We start from the raw sequence: 27,059 nt of genomic DNA on the forward strand, positions 1-27,059 counted from the left end.
ACCGGTGCACCTGATGCAAACTGCAGACCGCTTTAGTAGTACAGAAAAGATAACTCCACTGAAAACAGAGAAAAGTAATCGAATATACTAATATTTTGTCTATGAACATTTTTCATTTCTTTTTCAATACAAGATACTGGAAGTATACAATTACTTCTCTTCAGGAAGCCTTATTAAAAATAATAATAATAATAATAATAATAATAATAATAATAATAATAATAATAATAATAATAATAAACAAACTGTTTTGAAGTTGCTTACCTGTGCAAGAGTCACCTCAGCTACATGGCTCATGGTTTTACTGTTAGCCTCCTCGCCAGACAGATTCCGGAGGGCACAAGGAAAGCTCTCCCTTAGAATGGCACAAGACAGTGCCTGGAACTGCTCAGCGGTCTTGGGGGAGCACAGAAGTTCCCGCAGCATCTGAAGGACATCCTCGGGCAATCTAGGTTAAGGGAGACACCAAAACCAACCAATCACACACCACCTCACAGAAGCCAGCTTTCGCGATAAAAGAAAACACACACTTCTGTATTTGTATCTGTACCTGGCATACCTTATTGTTTCTGCTTTTCTCATTATTTGAAAATAATAATAATAATAATAATAATAATAATAATAATAATAATAATAATAATAATAATAATAAAAGCTCTTCCAAAGCAGAGGGTTCTTCAAAAAGTTTAAATTCTGTCAGTTCTCTAACAAAATAGAAAACAAGTTTTTAATATCCATTTCCTCATTTTGTTTGCGGCGTTCGTGTAAATACTGACTCTTTAATTTTTACCTGGCCTGTCTGATCAAACTCTCCGCTCCCGCAGTGAACATAATTGTATTTCTGATATTAATCATTTTTAATAACTCAAAATATATGGTTCGCTGCCTGCATTTTGCTCCATACCCGGACTTTAATATGACAAGGACAACAATAAAGTGTGTTCTTCAGAATCATCCCGGTAAGAATCTAGAACTCTAAGACAAAAGGTTCCTAGCTGCAAAGTACGACAGCAGTTCAAACATACTGTAGCGATCCGGGTCAACGCAGGCAGGTGCATCACACAGGTCGAGGCAATCCACACACAGGCGGAGGGCGGGCGCGAACCCGAACCCGGGACCTCTCGCACTAAAGCACATCGCCGATACCGCTGTACAAAAGAGCCGACTCCTTTGCAAATAGCGTCTATCGGGCTTCGTCACCACCTACCAGCCCTGCTGCTGCCTTCCCCCGTGCACGCTACAATACATACAGAAGTAATACTACTTGCCAGATTTTTTTCTTTTTAAAAAAAAAAATCTATGTATTTATTTAGTGAGTTTTATACAACAAACACATTAAGTAATATAATACAATTATTACAATATTACAAGTTTAGTATACGCATATATTTTTTCAGGCGAGATAGATAGGCCTAATACATTGAGTGATGCACTAGATACATTATTGTCATGGGCGGATCACTTATCTCCATCCAAGTCTGCCATAATAAATAGAGCTGTGTGACCATTTTATTAGAAACGGGTTTATACAGTGCACAGTATAGAAGGCTGTAAGAGCTTCAAAGGGGCATAACAGTGGGTATCAAACTAGTATCAGCAACAGCAACTGGGTCATCAAGGACAACTGTGTTACACATCTTTAAAAAGGAACTTCCAAACTGGTTTCATTGGGAAACTGATCAATACTTACATCAGCCATCCCAAACACTGAATGAAGGTAGTGTGCAGGTTGTATTTCCACCAAGTACAGAGGATGTGGGCACTTAATTCAGGAAGCTGAGTGGAGAGATTCAGGCCGAGGAGAGTAGGCGGTTCACTCTATTTATATAGAGTGGCTGGTGTATGGAATGTGTTATCAACGCAGACCGTTCAATGGCATCCTTCGTGGCTGTCGAGATGCGGTTCTTGGATGTGCCGATTCACCTCCTCTCGTATCTTTTGTTCAATACAAAGCTGTACTATATTTTTAGTTTCAATGATGATCAAGGTCCATAAAAATAACAAAAAGGTAGGTGTGTGTGTGTGTGTGCAAACAAATGAAACAATGTTACATTTAATAAACAATACAGTGGGCAGCTGGCTCTTTGATACATCTCAACATTTTTCAAATTATTTAATAGATACATTTTTTTTTTTCCTTTACTGGTGATAGAAACTGACATTCCAAGGCGACTTGTAGTAGCTCCTGTACATCAGCCTAATTTTTTATAACAGATAACATCAACAGAAAAAAAAAAAATAGCAACACAAAATAACACTTTAGAACATCCTCTTGCAGCCTTAACAATGAACTCTTTCTAGAACACTGTATTGTCTTTATACAAATCACATTCTAGAACTAATACAAAGCAGTTTTGCTCCCCCTAAAGATAGGCCAGTTCTAAAAGTGACAGCACAGTGCCTGCAATAATCCTTTTGCCAGAAAACAACTTCTGGTATGCGTACAGTATAAACCTTACATTGAAGCTTTCAGATTAAAATCACCAAATAAAACAAAATGAAAACATGAACGTTTGTGAACATACATTTTAAAAAGCAGTAAACCCAACGCTGGCGTGTGGTTAAAAATGCTTTTATTGTTGGCACTGTGGCAAATATCTTTTTTATTACAGTATTATTATTAGGGGTTTACCATTTTGTAATGCAGAAATACTTTGTAACAAGGATCAATGTGACCGATGCATGCAAAATTGCAGAAATGGTTAGAATTCAATTAAAATCCCAATCAAATAATTTAAAGGGAATTAACATATATCCAGCCGGTTACAAAAACATGAATCACACTGAAAAAGTACAAAAAAAAATTACGGCAAATGTAAAAGTTCTAAAAAGTCATGCAGACAAAATGTTTTGGATAGTGCCTTTATCAAGGATTGTCTACTTTTCTCTTAAGTTTTAAATTCAAGTTTATGATTGAGTGTATGAAAGATATCGATTTTAAAATGACTAACACTGGTTTATCCTGGTCAGTGAGCTGCTGATGCTTGTTCAAGTAAATACCATCTAAAAGTCCCTTTCCCTGTACATTATAAAGCAAAGAAATCCACACCTGTATCCTTGATTGGGGAACAAAGGATTTTAGGACTAACTGCTGTCTGCATGATCTTTTTCTTTGGAACATCAACATACAAATTGCACTGCAAAGATTTTTCTTTCTTGATATTGCCCTGTTTCAATAGGATTCATGCAGGGCCATGTGTTTTAATGCTTTTTCATTCCAATGAAACCTGTCACATTGATATTTCCCCAGAGCCTGGGCATTTCCAGAAGAATGTACTGTACTGTAAATGCTGCCGAGGAATCTGGAGGATTGTCGTGCGCACAGTGCCAATATACAACACAGGACCAATAGCAAAGCTGATCCAATTGCTGCAAGAATGTCTAGATCCACATTTTTATGTGTGCAAGAGGGATTTAGGTTTATAAGGAACCCACCCTCTTGGTGCCTTATGAAGAGGTGCTGCATCTTTGACTACCTACAGTAATACTAAAGTAACCAACCCCACGTTAGCTGCACATTTGTTTTGGAAGCTTAAATCAGCTATCATTGGTTACGCAATAAGTGCCAAACTGCCTGACCAGTGACAGCTTTCATTTTGAGAAAATCTTGTTTTTCTTTTTTTGGAAGGAATATTCATCTCTTGCTGAATTTATTGTTGTATATTTCTATTCCACAGGTTTTTTTTTTTTTTTTTTTTTATACAAAACACATAACTGTTGAACTCTTAATCCAGGCTGCCTAAACAGGGTTTTTTAATTTTTTTTAATTTTTTTTTTTTTTAATTACATCAGTTATTACGTGTTCTGTTTTTGATAACCACAAGGTGACAGGAGGATATATAGCTTGTCTCAACACTCAGTGAATGTTTTTTTTTTTTTATTTTTTTTATTAAATGCAAAGTCATAGCACAAAAACAACGATGGTATATAAACTCCACTGATATTTTACTATAAAAGGTAAGCTGACATCTAGCTGTCAAATACAAAACAAACTGTTTTCTTAAAGCACTAACTTTATTTGTTCAGTTAGATTTGAGGAATAAAATGCACAATGGAAATTTCCAGATATAAAACCTTTCGTCATGATGACTGATTTTGAAATGCACTGAGGACAAATAGCAATATCGTCTACAGCAGAGTTAGACAATACGTTCAACGGTATGACAGACAAAAAAGGCTGAATGCTAAAGGTCCATTGCTCTAAAGCCTGTGTTAACATGGAAGATGAACAAATGGAAGAGGTTTCTGTTAATATTCAATTGAATTTAACTTCTGTTCTCCCATGCTAGTACTTTGTTTTTCTATGAATGCCATGTAAACCAGTGGCAATGCAAATAAGCAGCATATTGTTTTATCAGTGCAGCCAAGATCTACAGCACATTTTATAGTCTGAGCTGCTTCTAAGAAATATGATATCTCTATAAGAATGTACAGGCATTACAGCTGCACCAGATCTGGGCTCTGAGGAGGGGAAAAAGAAATTAGCCAAAAGACCACCGCATGGACGCGTTCCGTTTTTTCAAAACAACATTCACACATCTCTAGCCTGGACATCACGAAAACGGTCCATATAACAAATGTAACGGTATAAAGCATGTCATATCTTCTTTTTATTTTTTTTTGGTTAAAACTAAATTTCTGACCAAAATGAGGTAATAGAGGCTTGACACCACTGGATCGCAGTTTGATGCTCTCAACGGTTTTCTTGATTACTCACCCTTTAGTTAATACTAGAACCTGGACATGGCTCATGTGGCTAGTGGCATTCTTATTTCCATCTCTGTGACTAATTCATTGACTTTTTAATTAATCTAACCACTTTTTGTTTTCATTTTTACTTTTAAAATGACATATATAATATATGATATCTATTTTTATATAGCGCCTTTCATATTGCATCTCAATTAAGCTGGGCCATTTAACGTAAAGATGCAAATGAAAAAAATCCAGCCCGTCCTACCTTAAGAAAATGAACCAGCCAGGGGAAACGTGGGTGGAAACAGACAGTGTGGTTTTTAACACAGCAGGTTACCAACCACATAAAAAAAGAGATGCTGTATGGTTAAAGTCAACTGGGTTTAGATCCAAGGGGTTTCCCACCTTGACCACAAGCCATCTCTACACAGTCATCAGCAGAAAAAATCTTAACTATTTACTGGGAGCAAGGGATGTGTGCGTGTTTGTGAGAGAAAGAGAGAGAGATGTATGACTCAATCTGGGTCGCTGTCAAACAGACTACAAGAGCAGCTCATAAAAAGAGAAAAAAAAAAAATATTCACGGTAATTGCTGTATCTAAAGCCCTCCACACAATGTACAACTGAACCTCCACCTGTCATTAACACACCAACACCCAGAAGCAGTTCAATGGCTACGTTTAAAAAAGAAACCAACTTCAGGGTTTTCACAGGGATGTTTCTTCTCTTTGCTTTGCCTCAAGGACTGTGTCACACGACCTGTTTTTGGCTACTTGTTACTAAGGATACCCAATACAAAGTAATTGAATAAATGGGGTCTGAGCATTCATGAAAAACCTTCAGCCATAAAAACAGTTAGTGGTAGCTATCCTATATAGCTAGTATCTGAGTGCTGGTCACTGGGAAATGCTCTATAAACTCTTATGCACTACGTTAAAGGAAAGCCCCTCTCTATAAAATAAAACACAAGGAAATTCATTTAGCAAAAGCGTTCTTGACGGGGGAAAAAGGGTGTATATATGTATGTGTTCTTTAAAAATCCCTTTTTGTAAAGGTTCAATAAGAAAAAAAAAAAAAAAAAAAACAGTGCAGATTTTAATCTTGACGGTTACAATAGAGCTGAAACATACTGTGATATTTATAGCTTTGGTGCAATTTCTGAGGCCTTTGTTAACAGATTAAAAGACAGTCTTCATCCTCTAACTGTTCACTACAGGGAGAGAAATATATTTAGAACTTTAGATGCCAAAAGAAACATGACTTTTTGGAAAATGTTCTGCAATAATACCTAAGCTGCCCCCGCCCTCCCGATCTTACAATACTGTCTATTCAAAGCCGACATTTGGTTGTGTAGGATAATGTGCTTGAGTTTTAAGGCACTTGTTTCTGCAAAATTCACATGTGGAGAATTATATCTTTAAAAAAAATAAAAATAAAAAAAAAAGGAAAAAAATGTTTTTGAATATGCTTTACTGCTGTCTTTAAGCAATGCTAGTATCTAGCACTATTAGTTACCACCGATTTAACATTTTTCATATTTGCTTACATTAGATAATGTATTATAACTCCTTACACTAGCAACCCTTAACTACAGGTTACAAAAATTAATGGTTATTCCCATTGTTTTTTTATTTTAGACATGTTTTTCCTCAGTGACTATATACACATTCTTTCATACGACTGCAGATCCTGACCTCACTGCCTTTAGTATTATTTATAAAAGGGCTATTGCTTACACCCCTCCCCCTCCCCCCCCCCCCCCGTTATTTCTATGCACTGTTCGGGGATCACGTCACAGTCCAGGTTTTACAAAACCACTGTGCAAGTGTTAAAAACCGTTGTATAAAAGACTTTTAATGAGATGGATTTTGTCATCTAAAAAATCAGGCAGAATTAACACTCTCTCTCTCTTACTACAACACTGAAGGAAAAAACAACAACCTACATAAACCTACCCATTATAAACTATTACAAGATTAGTGCCAACTTATAGAACCCTTTTAGGAACACTGTTTTGCGTGTCATTAGACTCCAGTCGGACTCCCCTACACTCTGGTTTATACCCTTTGATTCTCCGCCTTAATAGTTTATCTGCTGCATTTGCTTCACAATATTGACAAGCATACAGACTCTTATTCCCCGGTTCACTGACATGGTGTAGGCCGTGTGCTCCTGGACCTATTTCATACAATACAAACTCCCAGATTTCTAAGCTGCTATTTAAAAAAAAAAAAAACAAAACAAAAAAAAAACACAACAATACGAAGTAGTTTGTCTGGACACAATGCTTTCAATAACAACTGTGCAAGTACCTGCACCAAAAATAGGGTGTCGACATTATAAATAAAAAAGCTAGGTTTTTACATTCAACAAGTATATTATATTTTGACTATGAAATACTAAACAAAATCTCAAAATGTGACATATATAATATAAAATAAAAATGTTTATGTCGGTATTTGTATAATACTCGGTGTTGCGAATTCTGAATTGATTTTTTTTCCAGGCTCAATGAAAGGATTTAACCCTGTCCCTTATTATTTTGAACAATTTGTCTTATTCCTTCTTTTATATCTAAATCATCTATTAAAAAAAAATGTGGCCAAGGTGCTCAAGTTAAATAAGAAATAAAAACCGAGATAAATAGATCACTGTTCACAATACCGATATAAGACCCCCCTGCCCCCCACATGCCCTGCCACATACAAAAACATAATGCTTGTATTCATGAAAACCGACTTTATGTCTTTTGATAAGATAGCTGCGTATTTTTTGGTCCCACCCTGACCCAACATACATTACATTTCATTATATCAAGGGCTTCTTTTAATTGCTTCATTAATGCTCTTACTTTGAGAACTTACAGGAATAAGTCCAACCCAGTGGAACCCCCCCCCATCCCTATTTTAAGGCTTGTTGGATATATGCATTGTTTTAAGCTCAGAACTGGTTACATTACACATAGTAACTTCCCCACCCCAGATAAAAATACAATCAACTGTCCCTCCAATATTTAAAAGTTCACGATAACAGACATCATTTTTTTCTCCATTATTTTTGGCACCCTGGGTTTCTGGTACTGTGGAACAAACTAAAAGATATTTTCCATTTATTCGGGCGTGTGCTTCCTTATTCATGGTCATCCTGCGGCTGCGGTGCCACTGCCACGATAACAGGCCGAGGAACAGCGGCCCCACTTCCATCCTCGTTCCTGGGCCTCTTAGCCTCAGGCTCACCTAAGGAAGAAGCAGGCTGCTCAGCCTCTGCACTGGGGGGCTTGCTCACCATGACAGGGGTGGAGGTGCTGGCCTGGGCAGCTAAGATCTGAAGTGGATTTGTGATGGCTGAAAAAAAATAAAACAAATAAATAAAGTAACGTGGCATTTTAAGACACAGACACATGCATTCTCAACAGCCTATTGTTTTTAAAATGTCACACGAGTGCTGCATTACGTTGGAGACCAAGGTTTACTTATAAAACAATTTTTAAAAAATGGTTTCAAGAGGCCCGCTGAACAGGAGACATCCAACAAAAACCAAAAAAATTTTACAAGCACATGCACGCCAGTTGATTAACAAGGAGCAGAGAACTTACTGTATGCATTTCCAGCAACGCTGGTCATGGGGAATGCGTGCTTCCCGTTCTGTGTGATCGCCCGCACAGGGAGCTGGTGCTGGCCCAGGGCGATGGGCGCTGCCTGCTGGACGAAGGTAAACGTTTGTCCCCCGGAGCCCTGGCTCATGTGGCTGCTGACTGCCTGGATCACCCGGCTGGCAGTTGGAATCGTTGTGTACGTTACCACAGGTCTCTCATCGGCCAGGCCTGCAATTCACAGAGCAAGGTCACAGATCTCTTTTACAAGACTACCATGAATACCAGAAGATGGAAAACGATTAAATACAGTGCTTCAAGAACCGCTGCGTTTGAATGGAATCAACTTTTAGAAAAAAAAAAAAAAACGGAGCTACAAGAAATCAAAGTTTTGCTTAGAAAATGACAGATGCAGCATTCGTGCAAGACGGCGCCGGTTTGAAACATGTAACTTAGGTGTTGTTTGTGCTTTTCAGGTGTTAAATATGTGCTGCAAAACCTTTGGTAGGCCTGAGAAATAGTTCCCTGCGTTCCTGAAAGTTGTTATGCCTCTCGCCACGACTGGACTTTACTTTTGTTAGCTGTAACGTTTTGGATTTCCTGAAAGAGTGACAATGAGTACCTTTTGCCTCCCCTACATTCTCTCCTCCCTGCATGGAGCCAGCATGGTTTGCATTGGCTAGGATGTATCCATTGGAGGAGTTGGCTGACGTAGTCACCACTCGGACCATAGTCACCGTCGGTGCTTGCTGGACAACGTGAATGGCATGGCCTGATGGCCGCTGGGAGGTTATCAAGGAGGCAGGCATGTAGGTCAACGGCTTGCTTACTACAGTGGACTGCTGGGGTGGAACTGCCATGATGACCGGCTGGGCACTCACCGGAGAGCCTGACGAGAAGAACAGAAACAAGGCATTGCTGACACATGCAAACCACCTGGAACAGTGTATTATGAGCTGCCTCAAAGCGGTTGGCCGGTGGAACATCTTAAAAACCTAAATCGTGTTTTGTAACATGCTCAAAGCTCAACAAGTGTTCACAGATTGATGTAATTATAGAAGACAGAAGGGGGTAAAGGTCTTTACACTAAAACAAAACTTTTTTCGTTAAAGAAAAACAAAACTGGTAATGTTAGATCACAAGAAATAAACAAATGTGGGCGCACATTTGAGTCTTACCTTAATTAAGATTGTTTAATTATTTTGTAAGATTAACAAATCTGTAAACAAGCATTCTGGCTCACATCTTCTAAGTGTCAAACTTATGATTCAGAGTTATAAGCCAGGGAAGTTCAGAGGCAGCTGATCGGTAGACATTTCACAATTTGGGAAACAGAAATAACTGCATGTGGAAGTCAGATATCCAAGTCAGTTTTGAATCGACAAAGTGGTCGAGAATCCCCTACCTGGAGCGCTCTGGGTGTACCGGTACTCGGGGACAGAGGCCAGCTTGGACCCAAAGTCGTGGTCGTGGGGGACAGGAGAGCCCTCTCGAGACAGGCACTCGGGAGTCTGCAGGCCGCTAGAGTGAGGTGAGAGGAGGCCGGGGTGGGTCGGCGAGGCAGGGGCGCTCCTGGAGGAACACAGAATCACATCAATCCAGGAAACAAAGCAGGCACATTTACCACAAAAACAGGCCTTTTGAGCTAAAACAATTTCAAAGAGTTGACACTGCACTAATCTCCTGAACCAATCCAGGCAGACTGCTGTAACAAACGGCCCCCCTCCTGGGATGTCTTAAACATTGCAAGCAACGGTATTCAAGTTAATTTATGCTTAATGATGGCAATATAATCATGGCCTTGTTGCTATTTATTACAAAACGGAGGGCCCTATTTTGAAGGAAAGTGCAAAGGCTATTTTTCTTCAAGAATTAATTATTTTTGTATACCTATTGTTTCAAGTAGTTTTCTGCCAGTTTAATACCATTCCATTTATTTTTTTTACTTTAAAAAAAAAAAATGACAGTCCAGACTTTTGGAATAGTTAACTACAAGGCAGAGACAAGATGATAAATTCATAGACAAGTAGGGAAATTAAACACTTACTTGGTTCTGCACAGCAGCGTGAGAGCAAGAGAAAAAAGAACAGAAGAGAGACACTCAAGAGCAACAGCTAAAGGACATGAACAACCTTCCACAGTGCTCAAGACACAACGGTCAACTTTGTTTAAAAAGGCTAAACTTAAATGTATTCATACCGACTGCAAATCACATTTATTTCACCATTCCACAACTTCAAGATGCTAGAGCTTTTGGTCACGTGCCCCGTCACGCATTGCGCTGGGATACAGGATTCCATTAACAAGCAACTGGACTGGATTTGAAAACGAGCCTACTGTAAGCGAGTGAAGATGCACTGGGGAGTCTTACCTGGAGGAGAGGGGGCCGAAGGGGGTGCGGAAGCAGGACACGCCTCTCTGCCGGCGCTTGCGGAAAGCTTGCTCCACCAGCTTGGCCTCAGAGGAGGGGTCGATCCTCCAGAAGGACCCTTTCCCCGGCTCCTCCTGGGAGCGCGCCACTTTGATGAAGTAGCGGTTCAGAGACAGGTTGTGCCGGATGGAGTTCTGCAGGAAACAAGGAGAACGCAAGTGGAAATATGTTCTCTCAGGGCTTCAATAAAAAAAAAAAAAGTACAATTTTCAGTTCAAATGGAACTGCAAATAATGTTATTGATGATCTCCTCTACCTACCACCGATTTATGACTTAGGAGTTTCAATTGGGTTTCTGCATGCTGAACGCCAGGCTTTGCTGCAAGACGCACATACAGACAGCATCAATACTTTAATCCTCTAAGGACTGTGTACAGAACCTACCTGCCAGCCTTTATCCGCAGTCCTGTAATAGGGGTAATGTTTGGTGATGTGGGCGTAGATCCCACTTAGTGTTAACTGTCTGTCCTGAGCCGAAGAGATCGCTTGAACGATGAGCTGCGCGTATGAGTAAGGAGGCTTTGAATCATCCTGCAGGGAAAGCAATCATTTTTGTTTTTTTAAAAAGGGAAGTTTAAAAAAGTAAGTAAAACGGTAAACAGAATACAGGGCAGGAGTTATCCCCGAGAACAGGGATGTCAAAAGAAGGATATATAAATATTCTTAGTATTTTTAGGTAATTGAATTGCCTACAAGCACAATAGAGAACCCCAAAATAAGCAAAGGTTATTTCATAAGTACATTTATAGCTAACCTTCACAATTAACAGTCTGCTATTTGCTAAACTAAATTGCTGTCTAAATGTGGGTAATTGTACAATATTGCAGAGTGATGTACTCAGATAGTGGCAGTGTGCGTGTCTGAGTGTGAGTGTGGTGTTGGTTATGAAAGAGAGTTAACAAGTTCAAAGACAAGCTTTGCAAGAATGGCTGGAACACAGACACAATCATCACAATCCACCCACACAGTTCAGAGGGCAAGAGGCCAATGTGATCCATTTTAAACCAGGAGTGATGACTGACAGGCAATGACAGGCAAATCCTGGAAAAATTGCATGTAAGAAATAGATTATAGAGTGACCCCTTGTGGAAATCTGACCAAATGCATGCTCTGTTTCACTGATAAACGTAGCAGTGAAATTGTTCATTTTACTGGATAATACCTGTTTTGGAACTGGACTAATAATGATCATCATGCATCATGGAGAGGGGGGGGGGATTTATTTGCACAGATGTACACAGTGATAAATGTTTGGTTGACAGTGTGAAAATTTAAATGAAGAACAATAATTGAAGAACACAAAAAATACAGTAACCTCAACTGCCCAGATCAATACGTGCTTCACAAGCTGGCTGTACCTTGGGGCTGTCACCTCCTGACGTCTCAGCCTGCTGTTCTGACACAGCCTTTGCAGCGAATTCCGCGGCCAGCTGCAAGTCTGAGGTAATATTGCGTCCGAACCGATATCCTGAAGATCCAGCGCCCCGCGGGCTGACCGGACAGGAATTGGGAACACTGGGAACAGAAAAAGAAATGCTGTAACTTCAAAACACTGTCAACACGCTTACTCACTCAAAACATGGACTATTTTTAAAAAAATCTTAAATCAAAAGAATGTAATTTCCACAATGACACAGTACGGTAACTTAACATACAGAAAAGTCTAAAAATGAGAATCTTATGGAAACTTTATTCATACATGAAAACAAACTATTAAAGCTCTTTACCATGTACAACTATCATGCCAACTATAATCCTAACATAAAAAATGGGGCATTACCAATGGGGTCCTTATTATAATAACCACAAATTAGTTAAACCATAGCTAAAAGTAAATATTTTGGAAAGAAAAATTCTGTTCAGTTATAATTATATATACACAGTAGTCTCTGCTTACAGGAACACCTCCTAAGAGAACACTTCATCTAAAGGAACACCCTTGTGGTGAAACAGATTTTTCCCATTGTAAATGCTCCAGCTAAAGTAACAGGAACTTAAAGTTTAAAAGCTTAAGAACACCTTCTTGGCACTGCTATCGATTCGTTCACAATGGACACAGTACTGTTTTGTAAAAAAGCATCTTGTCATTTCAAGAGTATCTTGAGGCACACTGATTGGTTTATTAAATCTTTCCAGAACTGCCGTCATATCATTGAATTGTTTTGTACTCTGATTTCCCCGAGTGCACCTCATTGCTACAAAATGGCATGTAAACAAACGGCAAAATGCGCTGCTGTTTCTCTTGCTACACAAAATTGGAAATTGTTCGAACTCTTGAAAAAAAAAAAAACCTGAATAAGACACAAGTCGCCAAGGTATCTGGCATTTCCCATTCTGGCGAGTTGCTTCACCATTCTGTTAAACAATGTTCATGTATATTGCTGCTGCATTTTGTAACGTGTGTAGGGGTGTTGTGTTAATTTAGTTTATTAACGTTAAGTTAACCCCAAGTAACGCCCATTATTTTTGCCATTGTGACAGCCCGAAACACACCCGCCAGCTAATTTCATAGTGCATAGTGATTTAAGCTTTTTGACCGTGTTGTTTTGCTTTAGTTTTATTAGCGTTAGTTTGTCTGTTACTTTATTATTATAGTTTATTTACATACACTTGCCTATTGTTTTGCTTTTACTTATTCAGTTCATTTAATATGTTGATGCACGCGCGTCATGACAATACATATGTATTTATTGCTGGTTCATATTGTGTCATAGAGAACACTTTGGCTATAAGAACACTTCGCTTGCTTCCCGAAGGGTGTTCTCTTAGCCAGGGACTAGTGTGTGTATGTATATACACATACATTTTTTATATATACATATATATATTACACATACACACATATATACATACACACATATATGTGTGTGTATGTATATATACATATATATATATATAATATGTATATATATGTATGTGTATGTATATATGTGTGTATATATATATATATATATATTATATATATATATATATGTGTGTGTATATATATATATATATATATATATATATATATATATATATATATATATATATATATATATATATATATACACATATACACATATATACACACACACACATACATACATACATATACATACATACATACACACATACGTCACTAAACAGCAGCTACAAAAACATAAGACTTTCAGTGTTTTCTGTTACTAGGACGGGTAACATTTCCATTTTTCATAAGGACACCAAAAACAACTTTGAAAGAGAAGAGGCTTTGTAATTGACATTTCATACACAAGGAGGCACCATTGAAGCAGTAACAGTTATACAAGGTTTTCTTCTTTTCAAGAGACATTTTGTTGAGGGAAAAAAAAAGTGAAAGGGTGCGTTATCACTGTTACTGTACTTTGAACGTTTTCAATGTCTGCAGTTTTAACAATTCAAAACGAGTCAAACGGCCACCTCCCTTTAAAGCTGCAGGAGATGCAAACCATACAAGAAAAGCATTTTCTATTGAGCAGTGCTGCTAATGCCACCCATGTAAAGCATTCCTGAGAACACAGAAACCTATCATCCAGGAGGATCTATTAGCAACTTTATTAACAATATTTAACAAAGGGGGTTGATACAGTAGGTCACTTGAGATAATGTGCCACAGACATTTTCCAAACAAACACCTATACACCATTGATTTTCAACATAAGCTTTATGGAAACAACCCATCTGGGAATGGGGACACTTAAGGTTTTTTCTCCCACTGTTTTGTACCATGGGGCCTCGTGTGAATCAGGGTACTGTGCATGCAAATATCTAAACACAAGCAGCGCACACACACAGGGCCAAAGTACAAACCTTAGACAGCACAGTCAAAACTCAAACTATCTGCAAAACAACTAGACTGGCTTCTGCCGGGCACCAAAACGAACTGCAATTAACCTCTCCTCACTTCTCTATCAAACCAGACTCTAAATAATGATGAAACAGCGACTGATTAACCAATCCATGACTATGTGAGTTTCATACATAAATCACATGTGCCCTTTAGAATGGAACGTATCCACACTGCATTCAGTTTAAACTTTTTCTAATGAAATGTAATCATATTTGAAATAGCACCACACAATTTATACTGCTTTATTTCTGAGAGTAACAATTTCTCTCTTCAAGTATACTTTATTACAGCAGTATACGCAAACTTTGTAATCATTCAGCAGTACTGCAAAAGGGATTATGGTGTGTTACAGTAGTCGGACTCTGCAGTACAGTAGTCTCCGAGTATAGGAACATCTCCTAAGGGAACACCCTTGTGGTGTAACAGATTTTTCCCATTCTAAATGCTCCAGCTAAAGGAACAGGAACTTTGCTTAAAAGAACACCTTCTTGACTCCGATAGAGATTCATTCACAATGGATAGAGTACCGTTTTGTAAAAAAAGCGTCTTGTCATCGTGAGAGTGTCTTGAGGCACACCAACTGGTTTATTAAATCTTTCCAGAACTGCCGTCATATCATTGAATTTTTTTGTATTCCGATTACCACGAGTGCACCTCATCGCTACAAAATGACATGTACTCAAAAACAGCAAAATGCGCCACTGTTTCTCTTGCTACACAAAATTGGAAATTGTTCAAGCTCTTGATAAAAACTGAAATCGGACACAAGTCGCCGAACAATTTGGTGTTTCCCGTTCTGGCGAGTTGCTTCACCATTCTGTAAAATAATGTTCTTGTATAGTTCTGCTGCATTTTGTAACGTGTGTAGGGGTGCTGTGTTAATTCAGTTTATTAACGTTAAGTTAACCCTAACGGCCATTATTTTTGCCTCTGCCATTGTGACAGCCCGAAACACATCCAGCAGCTAATTTCATAGGACATAGCGATTTAAGCTTTTTGACTGTGTTGTTTTGATTTAGTTGTATTAATGCTAGTTTGTCTGTTACTTTATTATAGTTTATTTACATACACTTGCGTATTGTTTTGCTTTTACATATTCAGTTCATTTCATATGTTGATGCACATGCGTCATGATACATGTATGTATTTATTTATTTATTTATTGATTCATATCGTGTTTTGTGGCTAACTCCATCGTACAGAACACTTTGCTTGTTTCATGTGGGGTGTTCTCTTAGCCGGAGAGTACTGTAATCCACTTACAACTGAAAGCACACAGAATAGGGGTGTCCTTTGCCCTGCAGCTTATTTACCTGCCTTATCTAAACTGTGGATCTTAAACATGTTTGAAACCTGTCTAACTGGATGCTGTGGAAATGCTGGAGCAGCAGGGAGCTGGTGCAGTGTTTGTTTTGGATGGGAGTTGCAGCCTGTCTGAATAAGAGGACGGGGAGGGGGAGGGGCAGCAAGGAGCGCTCTGAAAAGGAAACAAGCTGCAACTGCAAACTCTCAACCACAACAATCTCTAGTCAGCCAATCAGGAAGCGACAAGCTCAATGCAAGCCATATATGGCATCTGCATACACACACACAGAGTCACAGACAGAGGAAAGGAAAGAGGTGCTGCTGGGAGCAAGTTTGTTGAAAACAAACTCGGCCACATGGAGACAGAGCTGGGGAAAAATGGGGTGGAATAGAGTTGGAACTCAAGAGAAAATTGATTTTTTGCATGGCGATTGGATTGTGCTCGGTTTTAGAAAGCCTACATTCATTACAGGAGAGGTTAACTCATTAACAAAAAATAAAATAAACACAATTTACAAATTTATACAAAATGTACAATCCAAATAATAAATTTGTTAAAAAAAACTGCCTCCATCAATCAGAAAAAAGGTATTGCCTTGTAGCCTAATTGTAAAGTTTTACAATGGTAACAATTTGCTAAATTGTTGACAGAATATAAACAAGAAAATGCAGGCCTATATCTCCTTGAAATGAGACAAACAGATATCCTTGCATGTTGCAATTACTACTTGCATGGATAGTAATCTATTGCTGGCACAGAGCAGACCTGTTCCTATTTGTGCAAGACAGTCTGCAACACACTTTGGGGGGCCCCGCTGCAGAACAAGGTAGAAGTCACTTGTTAACCCAGGTGACGTGATGACAGGACACCAGCCCTGCTGTCCTACTCAACATACTGGCATGGGCTGTGTACCTGCTGGGCTTGACGATTCTCCTGGATCAATGCATGCTCTACTCAAACACCAAGTCGGTAAATAACATTACATTCAGTGATCCAGGTCGCTGAAGGCTTTAAGAGGGGGCTTTTGTGTGTGTATGTCTGCATCTGTTAGGGGCTGTAGGGGGGGGGTACAATATGAATGCAAGTTTTCAATCAGCTACATTCATATCCTGATTCTGGTCAGTCATACAAAGAGTGCAAGAGAAAGTACACTCTCAACTTGATTAGGGTAGCCAAGAACATATTATCAGACATGAAATATAAATAAAAAAAAACAACAAAAAAAACCCCAATATTAATGTTTGTAATCTGTTTAAATAGAAACTGCTGTGGTATACACCTTAAGAATGCTTTGTCATTGAGTGTGCTATCTACATTCGCAGCGATATTGTAAGTGTAGTTGCTGCTAATAGGTTCAAATGGAAATGAGACATATAAATGTCTGTACACAATACAAATGACTAATGAATGCAGTTGGGAACCTACAGTCTTTGGCATTTATTCCTGTTTTACCTCTGTATTTTTGTCCACCAACCTTACATAGGTTACTTATATAATACTGCCTGGTCTGACCCAAGTTAATAAATATCTACTTTGTCTATCAATGATATCCAAACCCAAAGAGGCCACAGTTTATGTACATAACTGTTTACAATTTCCAGAATAGCTCAACGATTACAAGAACTCAATTGCGGCTTATTGCAGCGTTTCCTGGTTACACGGCCATGTCTTTTCCAACTTCTCCTGCGTGTCAGGTGAGCAGGTCATGGACACACAGCCTCACAGTTTTAGCTGAATGGGTAGATATGCAATCCTCCAATGGAAGGAAACCGTGATAGAGAGAACAAACCATTTCTGAAATAATTGCAGGATAATAAAAAAAAACAAAAAAAAAAAACACCACACACACACACAAACAGGGGTCACGTTAACGCAAAATTTTGCGTCCTAGATAAATCCATTGGACTGAAAAATATTTTGTCTTGCGTTCACTGGACGTACAGTATGAGGAAAGTGACACAGACATGCATATTCATGGTAATCTATTACACTGCAGCAAAATAACCGTAAAATACTTGCTTGTTTAAAAAAAACTGTTCTGGAATATAACAGCCTTGATTAAGATACACTCCAGTCCTGTAGGTGGCAGCAATAAGCCTCATATTTGGCTTAAGCAGCACCGTATTAAAGGATACTTACTTTTAGACATTTCTGGCGCCAGACTAGTGTCTGTGACAATATGGCGGAGCAGTTGTCAAATCGTAAGTTTTTTTGCTAAGCAGTCAGCATCTTCTGACTGTACATGTACACTAGTCTCTGTGGCACCCCCTAGAGGTCACTTCGCCTTGGGTAAAACTGATTTTTGCCATTGTAAATGCTCCGGCTAAAGGAACAGGAACTTTGCTTAAAAGATGATTCGTTCACAACGTATACAGTACTGTTTTGTAACCTGATAACTCATTATCATCAAATTTAAATGAAAATGGTTTATTCAGTCTTTTCAAAAGCGGCTTGTCATCGCTTGCTTCCCGAGGGGAGTTCTCTTAGCCGGAGATTATTGCACTACAGTGACCAAAGACAGAAAGCAATTGCAAGCAGTAGTAATGCAGAAAAACTAAAAATACGTTCTTATAATTATGAATGGGAGATGAAGTAACCATGGCTTGTTTATCGAGACAGCAAGATGTACTGTACTGTGTGTGAAAAAACTGCTGGGCAAAAAAACACGCAGATGTACAGATTTTTAAGGATCTTTGCTTAAAAGACACAGTCATGGCGATGCTGTTATTGGAATGCAGAAAAAGATGAACACATGAAGATGAAGGCAACAAACCCTGCTTAAAATCCTGTCTCGTCATGGGAATGGTCTACTGTTAGTATATACTAGCATAAAGAAAAGTGTGTCAGTATTCATATGCCATACACAGACAGAGAGATTGTTGAAACTATGATATAGCAGTGTTTAAACGTTCATAAAAATGTATCCCTGGAGTTTATTAGCCTTTGTGTTAACAACTGATTGTTTAGTATCTGATGGATGGGACGCAACATTTTAGGCATGTGCGTTTCAGGAACGCATGAACAAAAAAGGTAGCGTGACCTCTGTGTGTGTGTGTGTGTGTGTGTGTGTGTGTGTGTGTGTTTGTATATATATATATATATATATATATATGAGTGGTAATTGCTATTATTGTGGTGTTTACTCACTTAGATTCTGCTGGTTATACAAATATAAAATACAGTCCCTCGCTAAACCGAGGACAGGTTACCTGGGATATTTATTTATTTATATATATATATATATATATATATATATATATATATATATATATATATATATATATATATATATATATATATATATATAAAATAAAAAACGCAGGCACATTTATACTGCTCAATTTATTATTTTTACAAAATACCATTTCTGTGTTGTGTTCTTTATAAACATGACATTAAAAATGACTGTACAGTACACAGCATACAGATAGTAAAATGAATACCCAGTGCAGTTTTTTACTTAAGCCTACAGGCTACTGTAAATAACAGTAACATACAAAATAAATCATGCCTTCTCTGTACAAATTACTGTAGAATTCAGAAATAGAAGAGAAAAATTTAGCGCATTACCTAACTACTTAATAGTACACAAAACAAAAAAGTCAGACGTACTAATGAAATAGTACTAGAACAGATAGAATACTTGTGGAATAATTAAATTAAATTAAATGAAAAATAGCAGCCGTCATCAAAAAAAAACGGCATAATAAATACGATATTGTACATTTCCGATAACTAATTATTTTTATAATGCAATGTGTGGCTTCTGTTCGATACAATATCACAGAGTTATCGTAAATCGTCCCAACCATAGTCCTAAGTAGTGCACTCAAAACCGTATCGGGCTATTGCTACCCCAAATGAAACCAACATTATACAAAACACAATTTCGGAACTAAATTAAAACGACAAAACAGACCCCACAGGGAGAGAACAGCGAGTACTGAGGTGGTGTGCAACTCTTTCAAGATTTCCTAGAGGAGCAAGGAGAGCCGTGTGTCAAGAGAGACTTCCTACCTGATGGTGCCCGTTGGGGAAGGCAAAGGGCTGATCATGCTCCTGAAGTCTGGATCGGGAATGTTGATTTTTAGAGGAGAGATCTGGGGGAACAGGGGTCGCATAGGGGACAAGGGCGCCTCCTCTTTCACTTCCACTCTGTGATACAGCGTGGTGAACTGGATCTTAATGATAGTGCTGGGGAATCGAAATGTACACCTGAAAAAAAAATTTAAATAAAGTATTATCACAAAAACAATAGTGTTGGAGTTTTTATTGTGACTATCTAAACCAAGACCCATGGATTGTATTCGGCCACTTATAAAATCAACTCTCAGCTAGCCTAAATAATAATAATAATAATAATAATAATAATTTAAATATACATCTCAAAACAAAAACACATTCAAGGCCAAGCAGCTTTCTATCTTTACCTCATCGAGTACAAGGAGGTAAAGGCCAACATTATTAAAATCTCCAAGAGAAGCACAAAACACTCTCAAATTCTATAAAAGTGATGATTGTGCCTTGATAGACTGTCTGGCATGGCAGCTCATTTGCAAACAGATATGCTCCTATGAGTACCTAGGGTTACAGCTTGCTTCATAGACCCCATAGCATGTGGACTACCTAGCATTAGGTACTCCATTTTTAGGTCATCAATGCACAACATCAAATCACACCATTATACACAGTGAGTGATAATGGAAAAGTACCTGTCATAGGTACACCCCAGCAAAACCATATAGGACACAAATGATAAGAAACATATTGTCTTGACTATTGAAAAAATGAATTCAACTCGGAAAGCAGCAATGTCTTTATCTGCTATATTTCAAACCCATTCATAGACCAGGTGGTCATTCCTCTTGTACTTAGTTTTACCTCTTACAAAAACACAGGTGTCTATCGCAGGCTGATAACGATCCTGTTTGTTTTTAAAACAGGGTTAAAAACTAGGCACTTAATCCAATATTTAAAAATAATAATAAATATGCAGTTGGATAATTAGAGTTTGGATAATCTTAACGTGATATGGCATATCTTTCAGATAAGAGTCTCAGCAACAATATACAGAAATGAAGGTCTGTATCACAAATATTTTCAGTTTACAGTATAACAGAGACACATTCACAAAGCATTTACCCCGAACAGAAGGAGGAACAGAAAAATAATTGTAAAAGCATCTTTTTGTTTTTTATTTGTAGAAGAATGACACAGCGCTGGAGTAAATGCTTGTGAATGTGACCCAGAGGCTTTCAACGCCATGCTTTCAAAAACAAAATAAAAGTGTCCAGGCAAGGAAACTTCGCATTGTGTTTTCACCCTGTCTGCACAGCATGTATGAATGACAAATGACTGCAGCTTTCCCCTGAGAAATAAATATTTACATCAGGGCAGTGGAGAGCAGCACACAGTACAGTTGCTTTGGAAGCTGAACTTGGCTGCGAGTCAAACATTTATCGAAATTGTATACTTTTCAGCTGGTGCTTCGTACGGCCTCACCAGTAATGATCATCGTTGCGGTAATAGAAACAAGGAAAAAAGAAGCACTGTGCCTTTTTAAACCATGCACTGTCCAACGCATAGATCTGCACAAGAGACAGCTGTGGTGTATGGAAAACGCAACACAAATCTGTACATTTTTTTAAAAATCCAATAGCACACCAATAAGTCCAGAATATATTTAGTCACCCTTTAAGGATTAGAGCTGAGCTATGGTCAGTTATAGATTGAACTGCTGTCAATAAACTGTAGTTAGTTTACCACCTTTATCCATTGCATCTACATGTAAAAACATTTAACAAGTATGGACAACTGGATGGTTTTCTATTGCATTGCTTATTAACATTACTACATACAATAAAAATAGGTCTGTAAAAAAAAACAACCTTACACACATTTGTAGGGCACCAGTGTTATTTCTTTATTTAAAATATATTTTCTAATCACTCTAATTGCTTCAAATGTTAGTTGCACATTCCAACAAGTGCTGTTATAGTTAGTCGTTCCTATGGCAGCATTTCCATAGCAACCACCTAACCATGGCTACACAAAAGAGAGAGCAGCAAGGCTCAAAGTTGGCAAAAATCCTTATGGGCATCTGGCTCCTAGCTTTTAAAATTTGGTCGCCTTAAAAAAAAAAAAAAAAAAAAAAATGGGCAAGGTAAAATACTATATAGTGACGTCACAGATTGACACCCCAAAAAAATGGGCAAGGTAAAATACTATATAGTGACGTCACAGATTGACCCCCCCCCCCGTCAATACGCGTGCATTAATCCACTGTAAAACCAGCTCCAATATAATCTTGTTTAAATCACCGTTACAAATCAATCTACCCGAAAAAACGTAAACACAGTATGAATTCGCTTGTGTAACGTAACTTTATCTGCTATGTGGAAGTAATTATCCGTTTTTGTACACATCCTATGAACGCTGTCAATGTGGTATATGAAACAAAAACAAATCTCAAAGAGTTTGCAATCAGCAGTAATATCAGCTACTCTGCGGTTTTACTGATGCGTTGTAAAAATAAAACAAATGGATGCTGACATTGAGCAACTTGATTTCAGTTAGTTTATTATACAACAGCAGACTTTGAATACACTTTATGAACACAATGAAAACTGAACAAACAGCACGATTAAAAACAACACGATGGTTACCAGATGTCAAATGATATTACTTTCAGCTACATTTTAAGACGTAGTACTAAATACAGTGAGTTCGGGTCCACTGAAATCTACACAACGAACACGCACTGAAATAACATGCATTAAAAAAAAAAAAAATAGTTTGATTGTTTAACATGTAGGCTAGTTAAAAATAAACAGTTGACAAACCAGGACCATTTTTAGGCACATACACTGCGTGTAAATTATTAATTACATTAATTGTTTTTTCTTACGGGCTGTTTACTGCGCAGCTGGGATACTGAACCGAAACCTAAACAGCGTCTAACCACGCGTGGAATTCAGAGAAAACCATGTGGAATAAATATTGAGGTAAACGTTTTGAGAGAAAAAAAATAGTGCTTAATAATATTGTGTGGTGAACAAAAAACACCAATTATCGAAACTAATAATATAACTAAGTTATTTTGTATCTGACCTGCCCACTCGGGGACCCACAGCTCAGAAATTTGAGCCCTGAGCCGGCAGGGAAGTGTTAGAAAAGGTTGTATTTCACGAACCGCAGCTATTTATTAAAAAAAATAAATGAACACTCACATTTGCACCTGAAAGTATTTCTGTAGCACGGCAATCTGTATCATTCGAAACAGTGTTGTTTAAACACCAACTCAACTGTGGTGAGCCACACTTAAAATCAAAGGTTGGCGCAGATTTAGAGATGTGGTGTAATAACTGCAGCTAGGAGACAAAATGGAAACTGCCCATTTAAGCTACAGTGTGTGCTGCTTACTGCTGTGTCCTTACTCATCTGTCCCAACTCCTTGATGGCACATCACATCAAAAACTGCTAATTGTGTGCTTGAGAGACTGTCAACGCTGCAGTTTGTGCATGGCTCAGAAATGTAATATGTAATAACATGTGACGAATCCCATCAATATGAGTTAAGACAGCTTCTACCCAAAAGAGGACTTGTGGGCGTCTGTTACACAAGTTTAAAAGAGCGTTAGAAAAAAAAAAAAGCAGAATAGGGTTGAAGAAATGCATAACCACAGCTAGTAAACCACATCGAGTAAAAGGGATCCATTCTGCGTCAGCTGATTTAACTTAAAAAGAAAAGGCATTTTGATGGAAATGGCGTTACCATGAGACCAAGAGTGACGGGGAGAAACGCTGAAATAATGTTACCCATGTTGAATGGTGTCACTGCAATTGTAAATGCGCATTTAAAACGCGAGGCTTGGCACAGGAGACATATTTAGCTGGCTGTTTGTGATGTAAACAAGCCTGCTCTGGCTAGACCTTTTAGGCTTTTCAACAACAGCACACAGGGTTGTAGTCAATTTCATTTTTTTTTGTTATTTATTTATGTCCGATTTACTGTAGATGCTCATGGTACCAGACTTGATAATGTAAATAATCAATGAAAGAATCAGTTCAGACTTACAATAGGTCTGTGTACTAATAATAGTTTATCTCGAGTTGGTCTTTGTCACCTGGATGGCTATTGCCAAACTCGTTGACCCGATCTTTAGGGGTAACATTTATTTTTTAAATCGTTTTCGGTATCTTTAAACAGCTCGTTGAGAACGCACTGGTAAACTGCTGCTACGTTTCAGCATGAAGGTGACGTGAATGTATCTCGTTCACCAGAAGCACTTATTGAGCAAGTATGTTTACTAAATGTAAAGCAAAATTGCTTGTGTTGGTGATTATATATTGTAAGTGTATTGATTTGGTTATAAACAACAACAACAAAGCCTCGCATGTTTTTTTTGAAAATGTAAAACTAAAAATTCTCTGACAGCTTAGAAAATCGGTGTTTTTCCGCAGCAAACAGATTCTTGGGATCCCTGGTGATGATCGATCAAAAAAAAACAAAAAAACAAAAAAAACACCGCACTAATATATGTCGCTGGATAATTAAACAAGGGGCGGGCAGTCGTGTTTTACTTCATCTTACGCTGGATGAAAACAAAACTATCGCCTTATGTTAGGTGTACTATACAAGAATAAACAAACAAATGTACTCAATATATTTTTGGGTTTCCACTGCGGAAAACGGTAATTACAATATGTATATATTACCATGGGATACCAGTCCATTTGCGGCCGGTCTGTTGATTCTGTGACGTCACATGTTTATATTTACGTAGTCACCAACACAGAGGCCTAACTTTACCAGCGAAGCCTTCAGCAACGAGCATGTCTAAACGAAAGATTATAACACACTTAAATGGGACTTACGCAAAATAAAAAAAAGAATTAAACGTTTTGCAAAATTATATTAATAACCATCAACAACAAAAACAAAAAAAATCCACAAAACGTAGAAGTAACGACTGCAACATGCAAACACATGGCGAGAGACTACTGAGCGAGTAAAGACGCATAAATAAAACATGTTATTCACCGTTTAATTTTAGCAATAAGTCTAGCTATTACCACTAAATTACATTTAATCGGTTAGCAAGTTAGCAGTGGTCATTTTAATAGCACGTCCGATTCCTGCATAGTGCCTAAAAAATTAAAAATAAAAAAGGCCTACCACAGTACAAGTCTGGATATTTTACAGCAGACTGTTTCATTTAGTTATTCAACTCATGGTATGAACCATATTAATATAAATAAAAAATAAAAAAAAAGTTAATAACAATGATGGAAATTTGATATTCCATACAAGAAAAAAGGATCCATTTAATACGCAAAATACAGTACTTGATTTAAAAGTCACTTAATTGTGTATTAAAGAATGTGCATATTGTATTTAAGACTTCGTAGAATTAAACTGTGTGGTTCATTTGTCATAACATTATGACCGTGGCAGAAAAAAAAAAGTTTAAGATTAATTTTAGTCATGGATACATTCAATTTCCATAGACTATACTAATACTATAATGTACCAAATCAAATGTCACAGTGACAAGTTTGCAAGATTATTTAGGTCTTATTTTTACAGTATAAAAAAATAAATTGCAGACACTTAAAAAGTGACTTATTATATTTATTATTTCTATTTTATTAACAAGACATTAAATAGGTTACTAGTTACAAACTTTTTCCTCATCATAAAATAAGTGTTATTGCAATACTTAAGTTGTTGCAAATTGCTTAAAAAAAACTAAAACAAACAAAAAACCACCCAGATGTTTTCATTCACACTTCCTTTTTGCTCCAGTTAGTACTGTGGAGTTAAATGTAAACACCACACCAATATTATAAACGCAAATCTGTACCAAGGTCAGGACCCTCAAAAGGAAAGCTAGATGAAAACAGAGGATGACATTTCTGTTTTTATTGGTGAATGCATGCATCTACGCGACTGTGGTGTCAGGGGGTGAACTTTATGTGGACATGCAGAGGATGCAGTTTGTGAAACTCATTACTTTAGTTTTTGTAAACAAGTACTTACTCTCGGGGTAGCTGAAGTGGAGGAGCCCCTCTCCTTTGAAACCCTCCGTCCACAAACACGCCGTTCTTCCCAAGACAACGCAGGTAAAAATGCGGCTCGTCAAACGCAATCTGTAAGTGCCGCCGTGAGATGAAGCTCGAATGGCCCATGTTCACGTCCACAGAGCCGTGTGAGGAGTTTCGACCCACAGTCACCGTCCTCTGCCGCATAACAAACTCGAAGTCCCGGCCTTCCAGCCGCGCCAGGGCCCGCAGAGGAGGCGAGAGGGGCATGCCGGCCGAATTTGAGAGGAGTGGGTATACGGGCGCGGCCGCTACGCGAATCGGGCTGCACGGCGCAGATTTGAGAGCCAGCAGGGCCCGGGCACCGGTATCGTCCCCAAAATCAGCCATCTTCTTCTCTGTGTTAATACACACACTGGGAATCGCAGCACAGCTGCCAGGAGAAACTCGCTTCTGTATCTGTGTAGGAAAGAAACAACATGGATCGGGTTGAAGCAAATACCCGGCCACGGAATCCGGAGAGTGGGAACGGAAGTATGCATTTCTGACAAGCAAATAAATAACAGCGCCAGAAAAAAAAATGAATATTATTAATTTGAAATCTTTCAATGTGGTTAAATGTTATTTGATGTGTTGCATATATATTAAAATCTTCTGATGATGTTTAGATGTTTATATTGCACACACTCGTACCACTACTGTTTTACATTAAAAACAACGAGGCTCTTTGAGCATTATTGAACATATATATATACATATATATATATATATATATGGTTGCATTTTTACTATACAGTACATTAACAAAAAAAAACATTGTGTTACACAAAATGTACTTTATATTAATGGCTCATCTTTCTTTGAGTTGGTACTGAATACAAATGCTCTCTTCTGGCAACGGTGCACGCAATTGCTACTACGCTATATATTTGTTCCTTGTAACAAAATAATTGTTTCAGAATATTTCGTCTGAACGAGGTTTTAAAGTGTTAAATTCAATGCATTTCCAGGAACCGAACAGCACGTGCGTTACATGTGGCATCGACTTCGGGCCAAAATAAAGCATATATATATATATATATATATATATATATATATATATATATATATATATATATAATATACTGTTTTACAGCAGTAA

At 37.9% G+C, this 27,059-nt stretch overlaps 1 protein-coding gene across 1 annotated transcript; it reads right to left on the reverse strand.

The window, feature by feature from the left end:
* Positions 1 to 2,096: 2,096 nt before the first annotated feature.
* LOC117418277 (forkhead box protein K1-like) lies at positions 2,097 to 26,485 on the reverse strand. The gene is made up of 9 exons (XM_034031171.3): positions 25,917 to 26,485; positions 19,892 to 20,089; positions 12,077 to 12,233; positions 11,103 to 11,249; positions 10,659 to 10,852; positions 9,693 to 9,859; positions 8,910 to 9,176; positions 8,291 to 8,518; positions 2,097 to 8,039 (listed from the first exon to the last, which is right to left on the reverse strand). The coding sequence occupies exons 1-9, from the start codon at positions 26,306 to 26,308 to the stop codon at positions 7,825 to 7,827; spliced, it is 1,965 nt and encodes a 654-aa protein (XP_033887062.2). The 5' UTR covers positions 26,309 to 26,485; the 3' UTR covers positions 2,097 to 7,824.
* Positions 26,486 to 27,059: the final 574 nt, after the last annotated feature.

This window comes from Acipenser ruthenus, chromosome 13, assembly GCF_902713425.1.
Source record: "Acipenser ruthenus chromosome 13, fAciRut3.2 maternal haplotype, whole genome shotgun sequence".
In the NCBI taxonomy this organism is placed as follows: domain Eukaryota; kingdom Metazoa; phylum Chordata; class Actinopteri; order Acipenseriformes; family Acipenseridae; genus Acipenser; species Acipenser ruthenus.

Excerpts from the sequence above, each read along its gene's own strand:
- LOC117418277 (XM_034031171.3), bottom strand. The coding sequence starts at position 26,308 with ATGGCTGATTTTGGGGACGATACCGGTGCCCGGGCCCTGCTGGCTCTC. Across the intron at positions 11,250-12,076 it reads CAGGAGGTGACAGCCCCAAG|GATGATTCAAAGCCTCCTTA; the intron begins GTACAGCCAGCT and ends CTTTCCCTGCAG. Across the intron at positions 10,853-11,102 it reads CTGCGGATAAAGGCTGGCAG|AACTCCATCCGGCACAACCT; the intron begins GTAGGTTCTGTA and ends TGTTTCCTGCAG.